The following is a 13,631-nucleotide window of genomic DNA, read 5'->3' on the forward strand; positions in this document are numbered from 1 at the left end:
AAGACAGGAAGCAGAGGAAAGACAGCAGGAACCAAGGGCAAGATGTAATTTTATGGTGAGCCCCAGGGACCTAGCTCCAAATAATATTATCCTATCCTGACTGCACCAAAGGGCCCATCCTTTGACTAGGGCAGATTCCAAAGACTCTCTTCTCCAAAGCCAAGAGCTAATAAGCAAGGCTTAGGGGAGAAGAAAAAAACTTCATTCACATTTAACCGGTCACCTAAAATCCCCAAACCCAGACACCAACCGTTGGCATTTAGCAGTTATGCTTGCACACAGACTACAGTTGGGCTACACAAATATCCAAACAGCAACTGTTAACAGCACTTCCTCCAGGGGCTCTGAAGATCAAGGCAGGCTTTACCCTGATCCAGGCCTCATAGTAGAGGCCTTTGTGCGGCTCCTGATCTCACACTCCAACATGCCCCCACACAGACACATACAGACAACACACACCTACCACACACACACAGACTCACAGACACACACGTACAGTGCACACATGCAACATCCAGAGGACCCACAGACACACACAGACATGCATATACACACACATGCACAGAGACATACAGACACACACACATATAGTGCACAGGCAAGCACAAACAGGCATACACACACAGATACTTCCACACACGCCTGCCTTCTGAGAACACTCTTCACTCTCTCCTTTAGTGAGAATCATTCTTTACCTAGTGGATTGTGGCATTCCCAGAGCCCCCATGAAATCTGTTGGAAAGAACCAGTTGTCAAAGTCCCCGCTGTGTATCTCACAGTAGCTTCCTGAAACTTACAGGCCCGTTTTCTGCCCTGTTTACTAGGGATGTTACTGAGTATGGACGTAAACCTGTGTCTTCTAGCACTCCGTTTTGCCATGGTTTACAGTGGATTGGAGTACACAGCAAATCTCCCCCCAACAAGAGACAAATGATGGAAATCTATCCTTCGTGTTGGCAGGGTGGTGAGGCTCAGCTATGTCAGCATGTATAGTGCTGTTGTAATGATTGTAATTGAATGTAAATATGGAAAGATGATGTAAATTGCTTCTGCAGTTAAGCCAAAATGGAAACCAAAGTCTTTTGTTTTTACACCAGAGCAGTAACATTTTTCTCTTTTTGCTACTACTCAGTATTGCTTTTAGCACATTCTGTGTCTACATCGCACAGGATAGTAATTTATGCCAAAGATGGCCAGTTGTCCCAGATTAAAACACAACATAATATACATAAAGCTTTATTGTTCCTTGGGTTGTTGTTTTAAACTAAAGTGGAATATTTCCCTAAAGTCTTCAACAAGCGTGCACAGTTTAGAATTAAATATGCTTCCCATGCACGCCTGAGCCGCAGAGGAAGTGGGCCTCGTGGACCTGTCAAATTATTTCCAAGCAATTGTTCTGCAGTGTTGTTTTTACTGGCAAATGTACAAGTTGAGAGAAAAAGAAATAATTAGTTACTCTCAGACTTGCTGATGTATGGAGCTAAAGCAGGCCAGGTTTCTGCATCTTAGGGACTGTGACATTTTAAATTACCTGAACAATCTCAGCAGCCATCTTTGGACATAATTAACACCTTGCCTAATTAATGTCAGGGCTGGCATGAGTCACATTTTATGAAGCGTTGCTGTATTCGGACGTGCCTTCACCCCAGTCTCTCAGCAGGTGCCGGTTTCCTGAAGTGGAACAACTTCTTTTCCTTTCCCTCTTTTTCCTTCTCTCTTTTTCCCGTTCCCCTCCCCCTTCAAGTAATCAATGCAATGCTGAATGAGTTCATTTTAATGCATTCAATCATGCCTCTAATGTTCGTAGCTTACGGGCGCAGGCATCAGTAATGCAGGAATGTTATATGGCTTTAGTTTGGGCCATTTCATAAAATATTCATGGAATCAAAAATGTGCATCAAAATAGCGGCTGGGAGAATTACATTTATGTTCCTGCCTTTATGGCAGCTTCACATTTAAACCCATTTGTGTTAATATCTAGTCAATCTTCCTACTTTAAAAAAAAAAACTAAAACGGGAGAGATCATATACATTTCCCTTTGCTTAATATTTGTTCTAGACATCTGCTGTGAGACAACAAATATCTATAAACTTTCAGAGATGGCGTGCAGAAAAGGAGAAGCCACAATTTGGGTAATGTCCAAATATATAAAATTGTATTTTTCCCACAATGTGTTCATCTTAACATTCTACCAATAACATCCTACCAAGCACTGTGCAGTTTAGAGCAGCTTTGTCTGGCTTTTGTTGGTGTTTTTAAATAAGTGCATGGGTTTCTTGTTCGTGTGGGCCCTGGATACAAGGAAGCACCCTTAGAGTGCATTTATTTTAGGAGCACACTTTGCTTGGGGTGGAAAACTATAAAAGCACACGGAAGTCTTTATTGCTTATGTAGATGTCATATAATTATTAAAAGCAAACAAAATAAAGCCGAGGCTGGACCCCCTCTGTCTATAAGCCTGTCCTGGCCAGGTGTTCACAAGGTCCACCTAAGATGTGTTTTACAATGTTATTTCATAGTTTTGAAGGAAACTGAGCACTGGTCGTGTCTATGGAGGACCCCCTTCCATCCCTCGGGGGCGTTTGGGTCCTGTTTTCTTCCCTGGCTCACAGGAAGTAGCACTGTGCATTTCCACCATGCACCCCCGGCTCTCAGCTCAGCAGTACTTGGCATGTCTCTCACTGGTACCCTGATATTACAGTGCTGAGGGTTTGCTAATGATCCTGCTGCCGTGTGATCGAAATCCCCTCCCCTCAGAGACGTTTAATGGATATGAGGCTTCTACTAAGTTTTATTTTTGTGGTACCTGGTTCAATCATTTCACCACCCTCTCTTACTGTTCCTCAGTGGAAAATAATGTCCACACTTGAGAATTCAGACATGGGTCAAAACAAAACAAAACACCTACTCACTCTAGTTCTTCTAAAAGACTGCCAGTGGGATCTAGAAAGATCTCTGTAGGTCCTGATGTGTTAAATTGTATTTAGAAATGAAGGGTAGATTGCATATGAACAGTTCAAGGCCGTTATAAAGAATCCTATGAGCCAGATTTGAAAATCTAGCTGTAATAGTTTCAATGAGCTAGCCCCATAGTGTTTGGTATTTGAACACTTGATTCCCAGGTAATGGTGCAGTTTGGGAAGTTTTCATGGTGAAGGGTTGTTGAAGAAAGTGTGTTGCTGGAGGATGAGCTATTTCTGGTTTGTTCTCCCTGCTTCATGCTAGAGTGTAAAGATGTGAACTCAGAGCTGCTGCTCCAACCGCCATGCCCACCACTGGCTTCCTTTATTCCATCATCATGGACTCTTGCCTTCTGGAACCATAATCCCAAATAAACTCCCCCTTCTCAAAGTTCGTCATGGTGTTCTATCACAGCATCAAAAGTAACTGATACCCTGGTGTTTATGCTTAGCTTTGTCAAAGTGATTGTTATTTATGACCTCTCCCAATACTTCAGTAATGTTGTGAAAGTTTCCAGATAAAAGCAATCTGCATTGTATTTCAATCAATGCCTATTTAACTAGAAACAGACACCCATAAAGCAAAATGATTACTATGGATCTTGCTGTTGTTGGACAGAGATTGGACAGAAATCATAACATTGTTGATCCTGCTTCAAGGGAGTGACTGCATTTAAATTACTATACCCTTTTCACAGCAGAGGTATCTCTTTTAATATTTTCAGTCAAGTGTTATTCTGTATTATAATGTGTGCTTTCGAGTTCATGCCAGCCTTTAGACAGTCATTGGAATCAAATCATTACTGTCTTATTTAATTGTATGACATAATTTAAGAAATGAAACCTTACAATGGAGAAAGGCTAGGAGACTCTACTTCTGTAAAAGCCCTTCTGAACAGAAACTAGGGTTGAAGCCATGACTGGATGGCAGAAGCCACTACATCTGAGACATGCAAAGAACTCCAGGTGTCCTTGAGATGTTCCCACGAGGCTGAGGAGAAAATCGGGCTTTGGGAGAACTGATTCTATTTCAGGGTATTCAGGAAGAGCCAGAAGTTCATAGTGGGTTGGTGCATCCTTTTTTTTTTTTTTTCTTAATTGTTGCAGGAGCAGCCTGAGTTGAGTGGCACTATTTTAGGCCTGGAAGAGACTAGTACGCATTAACTCCAGCATTGCTTTTAACATAAGAGATGTATGTCTGCAATTGTAAGTGAGGCGGCGTAAGTTCCTGACCTAGTCCGTGGTGCCGAATCTGATGTGGTAGAACCAGTTATATGGAGCTTTAAGGATCAGGAGTTCAACCACCAGTCATAACAAATTTAAATGTGGCTTACAGATCGCAGTCATCTTTGCGAACCTCCATTTCCCCATTTGTGAGAAAATGGAAATTATCTCTACTTCAACAGTCTGGGGAGACATTTAAAAGATAATGTGTGGGGAAGAACACCTTTGTTTTGACCAATGTCTTACTCACCCAGGAAAGGAGGTTCCTGTTTTCCATCCAGCTTTTTAGGCCCCTTCCTTATGGAGACATGAATCCCAGACAGTCTTGAACTTGGCAGTATCAGTATACTAACCCCAAAGGTTCAAAAAACCCCCAATTCATACAAAAACACCATTTCTGATTACCCTAAGGTGGCCCTTCAGAGTGACCAGGGTCCCCAAAACCTTGCAAGTTTTATTCTTCCTCACACATGGGGTTTGTCCAGAAAACCTAACAGCCCCTGAGACTCACAGCAAAGGGCCGTCTATCTTTGCTCTTTCCCACCTTCCTGTTCTCTGGTTCACCTCCACCTCTCCCCGCCTTCAACTTCCACTCTCAAATTTGGTTAAGGCTATCACCTCCCACTTATTTAAACCACCACTCCTCGTTTGCATCTCATTTAAATAAACTGCGAAATCTAGAGAGCCCTCTCTTTTATTGTTCTTCCCCCCATCCATACCTCTGATGGAACTCCCGATTTTTTTTTCAGTTTCTTGTATCTACTACTCTCTAATCACATGGCCCAAGAGAAAAATGTGTCTCTACTTCATGAATAGTTGGGTACTGGAGAAGAAAGAGGAGCTTTTGTACACAGGTCTCCAGAGCTATGAAGCTACACTTTGTGAGCAGAAATATAGTTGGCAAAGGAAACATAACACACACATATTCCACCCCCACCCCACTCTCCCCACCCCAAAAAAATGAGGGCCATGGGTATTTCAGGAAGGTGTTTCCAGTGAGAGGTGCTCCAAGGCAAAGATGGAGAACTCTGTCGGCCTCTCAGGAGGTACAGAAAGGATCCACTGCAAGGAAAGACAGCTGGAACAGCGAGCGTCCGCCATCTGCACCTGTAGCAGAGAGGAGATTGGGAATTATTTTTAAATGACTTCTGTTGTTTATTTCGTATTGCAAAATAAACATTATAGTAATAGCAATTCTACAAAATACCAATAAGTAGAAAGGGGGAAAAAAATACAAGAAAAAAGAAAATCAAAACCCAAACCACCCACCACCCATATCTTTTCCTTCCATACCTTTTGCTCCCATACCATTTGCTCCCAGACAGACTGATTTTACCTATAGTTGTTTTCTGATATTTTCATTTATTGTAAGAACCTATGAAGTGAAACATTCTTTGGTAATATCAATTTATGGCTGTGCTCTCTCCTCTCTTCCAAGGCTGTCTGATAAGTTTCTAAGCAGCTCTGCAGGACCCTTTGCCTTGGGTTCTGTACCTTTCGTTTCCTTCCCACCCCAGCACAGATGGGAAGCACCCACGCCGCCCAGGATTTTACCGTGTTTTTCTACCACCTAGCTGCTATGGATTCTCCACATCCTTTACCTTTCTTTGGACATGTTATTCTTATTTTGATGTATTTTTTTTAAACACTGTCTTACCTAAGAGAGTCTCCTACTTATAATCCTGGTTCTCTCATGGCAGCTCCCAAGTGCTGGTGTTATGCAGGGGTGTGCCAACACTCTCAGTTGGTCTGGGAAGTCAATAATAGTCGTCTCAAGAGCAGAATCAGAGTAACAATTAGGGACAGATTATACAGTCAGGGCAATGATATCTAAATGCTCTCTAAGAGTGAGGCAGTTGCCATCTTGGGAAAGCAATGAGGATAATGGAGGCTGGCATGGGCTCTGGAAAACCTTCGCTTGCACTGCCCCCTAAGCACGCAAGGAGGTGCTGAGCCTCCACCCTGACTTCTGTAAAATGGAACCATGTGAATTTCGCTCCACCAGATTGTTCGGTGGTGCAGTAGGGGAATGCACGGTGTTCTGGAGACACTAGCCAATGTAATGAAGCCAGTAACTGTTCGCAGGCCTTCACGCTGTCTCTAAGCATGCACAATAGCAGGCATCTCCATTGCTGAGGTTACCACTCTTGAACATGTCTAACAAGAATCTGAGGTCCCATTCGAGGCCGATGCTCTTCACTTCCAAGGGCTTTGCACTGCGTGGTTCTGCTTCTGTCCCTGCCCTTTAAGAGCAGCGCTGAGAGCATTGACAACACACATATCCCACCGCCTAGAACTCTCCCCATTGGGAGGAGCACTGGCACTACACAAATTCTTAAGAACAAGTTTTGGACAGCACTTTTGTATTTACGAATGGCTTTTACTCTTCAGGTGAGCTCCTGAAGGCTGCAGAGCACTATGAAGCATTCCATGAACTGACACACGGACGGCTCTGGAAGGATGGTACGGGCCAGCTTCTCAACTTGGTGGCCTGTGAAAGTCTCGTGAGGACCTACAGATTGCTCTCAGACAGGATGCTGGAAAACAAAGACTACAAACAGGCCATCAAAATCCTAATAAAAGCTTCTGAAATAGCCAGAGAAGGTGAGTGGTGAAGCCGCTCTCACGGGGCTCTCCTCAGTGGACAGACTCTAGCTCTCCCAGGGGAGAAGTAAAACTTGGCACGTCTTAGGTAATTATTTCATGTGAAATGCAAAGACAAAAGCCATCAACAAGCTTTCAGAGTCCGCTGTGAGGCAGAAGGAGGCCTCGGTGCTGACAACGAGAAATCCATTAGTTTCTTGAAAGCTTTATTTCCAAAATTACAATCCACTGGGGGTACTCTTGTAAACAGGGAACCCACAAAGAGGAGATAAGGTCATCTCTCTCTCTCTCTCTCTCTCTCTCTCTCTCTCTCTCTCTCTCTCTCTCTCGTGTGTGTATGTGTGTGTGTGTGTGTGTGTGTGTGTGTGTGTGTGTGTGTGTGTGTGAGAGAGAGAGAGAGAGAGAGAGAGAGAGAGAGAGAGAGAGAGAGAGAGAGAGATTTTCTGCAATCTGAGAAACCCTTTAATTATAAATTTCCTATTGTCAGATACTTGGGAAATTGTTATAAATGTTTAGTTAGGAGTAACCAGGAAATTAGCACTGCAATATACTTTAGGCCTTTGCCTCTCAAAGCTCAGCTATTGGTCCTGCACTATCAGCATCACTAGGAGAGGCGGCATGCTATGGAAGTCATAGTCTGCCCCACCCCAGACTGGCAGCATCAGAGTCTGCAGGCTGGCAAGATGCCCATATGACTCTCATTCACACTCTCAGCAGTAAAAAATGCTTTGGGGAAAGCGGCTCATATCCTTAATATCTTACAGCATCTTTTGCTGTATAAAACATAATGAAAATGGAGCATAAACTTATGAACTTTTAATTTATAACATGCAAAGAAAAATACCCCTTGCATTACCACATCACCACAGTAATTTTCTAATAGAGAAGTTTTCCCATGGAAGGGGTAAGAAAGTTGCAGGGTTGACTCATGGATATATTTAGTGAATTCATTTGATAAGTAGCTGTTGGCTTATTTGGGGTGAATAGGACTGACCTTGGGCTATGATTTTAATTTAGTTTAGAGGAAAGTAAGCATTTGAGCTTTTTTTTATTCTGTTATTCACAAAAACTTTAGTTGAGATGTTTAAAGAAAATTTCCATCACCAAAAGATGAATTTCATCAAATAAACTGTTTCTGCATAAAAGTGGCCCACGTCTTCTCTAGGGCAGCGAATGTGAGCACAGATCCACAGCCAGGGTGCCAGCGTCAGCACAAGATTCGACCACACAGAAGATTTAGACAAAAATCTCAGTAAACAGCATGTGCAGTAGGAGAAGATAGCTTACTTTAGCCCCACACTTTCTGTGTGGAAGCGTAGTTGAGAAAGGAATGGAAGTCAAGAAGTATGTGCCTCCCATGTTGGCTTTAGATAGCATTCAAGAGACACGCACATCCACTGAGGCCCAGATCCTTCTCCAGGGTGTAAGGTGCCAGTTGAGCACCTACAGAACAGCATCTGTGGACTATGGCACTTGAAGATATTTAAGATCTGTTGCTGTGCTATTTCCTTGTTATTTCTAACTAAACATTTATCACAATTTCCCAAGTATCTGACTATAGGGAATTTATAATAAATAATAAATTAAATAATAAAGGGCTTCTCAGATTGCAAAAAAAATATACCCCCCCCTTACACACACACACACACACAACTTGAAGCATAAATCATGGCTTCTGTCTTTCATACATCCACCAAATACCAAATACCACTTCACCGTATGGTTTTCACACGCCTTCATCATATGCTCATCATCTGGTGGACATCTGAGCTGCTCCATTGCCCTAGTGGAGCTATTTGTACATTTTGAATTCTCTTGGGTGCACACCCAAGAGAATTGCTGAGTCATGTGATCACTCCCTGTTTACTTTCTGAGCATCACTAGCTTGCAGAAGGCTGGTCTCTCCGGCCACTTCCGCCAGCTTTGCACATTTCAGTTGTGTTCTTCATCTATCGTTGGGTTGTTAAAAATCCCTTATATATTTGTAACATGAACCTTTCATCAGCTATCTAATTTGAAAATATTTTATCCCTTGTACTGTGGTTACTTCTACCTCCTGGTGGTAGTCAACTAAGCACAAGTTTTTACTTTTGATGAATCCAACATGTATTGTGTGTGTGTGTGTGTGTGTGTGAGAGAGAGAGAGAGAGAGAGAGAGAGAGAGAGAGAGAGAGAGAGAGAAAGAGAGAAAGAGATTTCAGTATTATAACTAAAATGTCTTTGACTAATCCAAGACCGCAGTAATTTACTATAGTTGATCTAAGAGCTTTAGTAGTTTGAACACATCTAGTTCCATGGTCTGTTTCTGTTTCATGAAGAGGATCTAGCTTTATATTTTGAAACTTTCAGCATACATGCATGCACACACAAATAGACCATAGACCTAAACACACCTTTTTTTCTCCCTTTCTGATCTAGTGGCTTCACTGTACTAGTTTCTCTGACTAAAATATGGAAGTAATGATGGGATCTTCTTGTTCTTTTTCTGCTCTTAGGACCAACGTTTTCAGTCTCTCACATTAAACATGATATTGGCCATGAGGGCTTTTTAGATGTCCACTCACACATTGGGAGGTTTCCTGTTATTCCAAGTGTGCTGAGAGTTTTAGGATGAAAAGAGACTGGATGTTGCTAAGGGATAATTTTTGGCATCATTTGAGATGATCGTGCATTTTTGTCCTTTGTTTTATTAATGTGATAGGACTGATTTGTTTATGCTAAACCAACCTCGGGCTCCTAGAATAAATCCCTCTTGATCATGATTTACAATCCTTTTTATGTCACTAGATTGTCGTTGCTAGATTTTTTGTGTGTGTGTAATTTCCCCTATATCAATAGGGAATGCTGTTGTTGGGGCTTCTTGATTTGGTCTCTAGTGGTGTCTTTGCCTCAGAATAAGATTGACCTCACCAAATGCTCTGGGAAATGTTTTCTGTGGTCTGCTTTTAAGAAGTTGTGCATGATTGGTGCTAAGTCTTCCTTACATGTTTGGTATCCATTTTTCAATGAAGTCAGGTAGAACTGAACTTTTCTTTGTAAGATGTTTTCAGTCATAATCGCATTCAGATGCTTTGCTTATCATATCAGAGATTCCTTCTCCTCTTCTTCCTCCTCCTCCTCCTTCTCTGTCCTCTGTCTCTTCCTCCTCCCCCTCTCTCTTCCTCCTCCTCCTCTGTCCTCTGTCCTCTTCCTCCTCCTCTTCCTCCTCTCTCCTCTTTCCTCTTTCTCTTCCTTCTTCAGTTAAGGTCAGTGCTTGTATCTTCCTGGGATATTTTAATTTTAGTTTATGTAATTTGATAGTATAAACATATTCACAATCTTACAATCAAGGTCTGTAGTCATTTCCACTTTCATTCCTGATTCCAATGTAAGCATTTGAGTGTTTCTGCTTTTCATCCATTGGTCAGTGTGGCTAAAGTTTTGTCAACTTTATAATTGGTGATTTCATTGATTGATTTCCTCTATTGCCTTTCTTTCCTCTGTCAAATTTCCATTCTGTCCTCTCTTTTCGTTGTTTCTGTCAATCTTGTTTGGCTAGTCAGGAAAACATCTTCCTTGTGTTTTGATATAAATGCATGCAGCCATTATGCTGGCTCGGTTCTGATGCTTTTGTTAACATGGGATGTTTTGGAAGAGAGACCATCACCTGAAAAAATCCTTCCATCATATTTGCCTGGAGACAATTCTGTGGGGCAGTTTCTTGATTGATGATAGGTGTGGGAGGGTCCAGCTCACTATGGACAGGTTGTCCTGGATGGTGTAAGAAGGAAAACCAATGAGGTCACTGGAATAAGCCAGGAAGCAGCACTCTTCCATGGTCTCTGCATCAGTCTTGCCTCTGGTTCCTGCCTTGACTTGCTGCCTTGAGTTCCCTGACTTCCCTTCATGATGAACTCTAAAGTACAAACTGAAACAAACCCCTCCCACGTTGTTTTTGGTCACAGTGTTTTATCACAGCATTTGACACCTATAGCATCCATAAGTAACCTGTGTGTGTGTTTGTGTTTCTTTATCTATTACTTTATCCTCTTCTGTTGGTTTTGTTTTTCAAGTTTGTTCCTCTTACTTTGTTTTTACCTCGTGGTTTCTTTCCTCCCCCCCCCCCCCCCCCGTGGTGGTTACTCAGCAGTGTGCTTAATTTTCACATAGCAGTGAGGTTCCCTGTTGTTTCTGCTCCACACTGCTAATTCCACTTGATCGTGGCTGCTTCTTCTCAGTGGCATCTTCCTAACAAACCCATTAGCAACCAAAACCTGCCATGCCCTCTTGCCCTCGCTGCCCCATGCTCCCTTTACCTTGCTGTGTCCTCCAGAACACTTCTCGCCATGTCTCACCAAGCTAGCCCACTTTCTGACTCTATCCCATTGACCCATTCACCATTCCATTCTAACCATACCAGCAGTTCGGTATAATGTCCATTTTTGTTGTTAGTGATGTTTTCTTGTTGCTCCATTGTTTTCACTTTGTCACAACTCAGTCCCAGTGAACAAGCAGAAGTTGCCATGTCTAAAGGCCAGCTGATGCTGACTGACTCATTCAATTATTTAGCAGTGTGCCAGGGATGACTCCCACGGGAGCACCCCACTGTTGAGGGATGACTCCCACGGGAGCATCCCACTGCTGAGAACATCAGCTTACAAGTTCTTAGGACTGATATTTGTGCTCCCTGCCTGTTCAAGCTGCTTCACAGTGTGACATCATGGGTAGATTTACCTTTCTTGCCTCCTCTTTGGTGAGTGGCCACTCCTGTATAATGAGGTACAACTGACCATACTGTTGCACACTGGGTCTTTGATAGCATTATTGTATGAGGATATATATATATATATATATATATATATATATATATATATATATGCACTTAAAGTAAGACTCAAGCAGTCTTAATTTGTTAATCATATGTCCTGTCAGAAACACGGGTGGTGGCAAGTGTGTACATGCAGTTAAGCTATTACCTGTTGCTCATTGTTTCATGTAAACTGTTACAGACATGTTAGATAACTGTAGATCTACATGTGCCAGACTAATGTAAACATTCTATGACTTGTGGAACATATACACTGTGCTGTGTGTATAGAGGAAACTCCCTATAATTATATTGCTAAAGTATCTTAACCTAGCATTTGAGATTAGGATAAATTTTAGTGAAGTCTCATGCATGCATGTGTGTATGCACACAAAAATACATGCATATATATATACAGAGAGAGAGAGAGCGTGCTTTTCTTTTAATCGTTAAAGGATCATTTTTATTTGTGTATGTTTTTTAAAAGTGACTACCTATTGTCTTAATTGATGAGCTCATCCCCAAAATGCCATGGTGACCTCTCTACATCCTCACTTCAGGCAATGACAGAAGCATGGAAGGGGAGGCTTCTTACTACCTGGGCTTGGCCCACTTGGCTTCTGGAGAATATGAAACCGCACTAACAGTAAGTCGAAGTGAACTTTTAATCCTTGCTACTTCGTCATTGTAAATATTTGATGATATCGTAAGATCAGGAGAGATGGCTTGTGCCTGCCCTCCGTGTACCTATTCGTGGAGATCAAAACTGAACAACAGTATTCTAGAAGCATGAAAAAGCAAGTTCCATTGGCTCTTGAAGCTGAGATATAGTCAATTACTATGAAAGGCTTTAAGATATATGGATGTTACACACATAGAGTGATATGATCCTTTACTCCCATTCACCAAGAACAAGGGAAAATAGTTTTAAATGAAAAAAGGATATGCAGTGAGAGGGTGGTGATTTTATAATGTGATTTGGAACGTTTCCCTTTGAGAGGAGGCATCTGTTAAACTACAGTATGAGTTGCATTGATGTGGAGAGGGCATGTGCAGCAGAAGCAGTGAGCGACTCATAGTCCCCATCTTTGACACACAGTACTCCATGACAAAACTTGTGCTTATACAGTGTGTGATTGGGGCCACTCTACTTGTCTACACAAGTAAAGACAGCAAGAGCTGTGCTTTCATTATAAATGAAATCAGTTTCCTTCCCTTATGCCGTCTGTATTGGTTATAAAATGTAGCTCCCTAAACATTTACATCTCATGTACTCGCCTTGCGTGGTACATAGTACAGGTTTAACGCTTAGCTCTGAGACCTCGTTGGCTTCTTTAGATGTTTATGCTAAGTAAGATTCAAATATTTGAATCACATGTCATTTTCTAGCTTCTTTGAAACTGGACATCATAGAATACTTAGATTTTCCTAGATAGCTTTTCTGTTTAAATTTCTTGGTCAGTGATATGTGTCCAGCAAAGCTCTGTTCTGCTGCTTGAAGAGCATTCAAACTCCCAAGATGCACACTTTCCTGCAAGAGAAAGATGCCCACTTTCTAATGCACATGACCAACTGAGAAACATGACCATAATTCAGAGTAGTGTAGACAAGAAGCTGGTGAAGGAAGGGAAGAGGGGGTGGGCTCCAACATCAAAAATATGGGAATATGGTAGAGCAGTGGGATGTATGGTATGCATACAGAAACCATACAAAGATGATGATTGAATGGTACACATGAACACATACACATACATGCACATACATGAACATGTGTGTGCACACACATGTGAACATACTTTTTGGAAGCAATGAATTGTCTAAGACAAAATGTATTAAGAGAAGATGATAAAAAAATTGTAAAGCAGTGTGGTGTATGCTAGCCTCTGGAAACTGAAGTAGGAGGATTGTTTGAGTAAGAGGCCAGCCTGAGTTACATAGCAAGACTGTCTCAAAAGAAGGAGGAGGTGGTAGAGAAGGATGAGGAGGAGGAGGAAGGAGAGGAGGAGGAGGAGGGGGAGGAGGAGGAGGAAGAAGAAGAAGATGAAGAAGAAGAAGA

The 13,631-nt window shown here is 42.0% G+C and overlaps 1 protein-coding gene across 5 annotated transcripts in view; it reads left to right on the forward strand.

Annotated features, from left to right (window-relative positions):
• Ttc29 (tetratricopeptide repeat domain 29) overlaps positions 1 to 13,631 on the forward strand; it is a 181,045-nt gene that overhangs the window by 56,885 nt on the left and 110,529 nt on the right. For all 5 annotated transcript variants that reach the window (XM_011248517.3, XM_011248518.3, XM_011248516.3 and 2 more), the window contains exons 8-9: positions 6,577 to 6,789; positions 12,136 to 12,221. In XM_011248517.3, the coding sequence (XP_011246819.1) occupies positions 6,577 to 6,789; positions 12,136 to 12,221 (299 nt within the window). The remainder of the gene's footprint in view (positions 1 to 6,576; positions 6,790 to 12,135; positions 12,222 to 13,631) is intronic.

This window comes from Mus musculus, chromosome 8 (assembly GCF_000001635.26).
Source record: "Mus musculus strain C57BL/6J chromosome 8, GRCm38.p6 C57BL/6J".
Taxonomy (NCBI): Eukaryota; Metazoa; Chordata; class Mammalia; order Rodentia; family Muridae; genus Mus; species Mus musculus.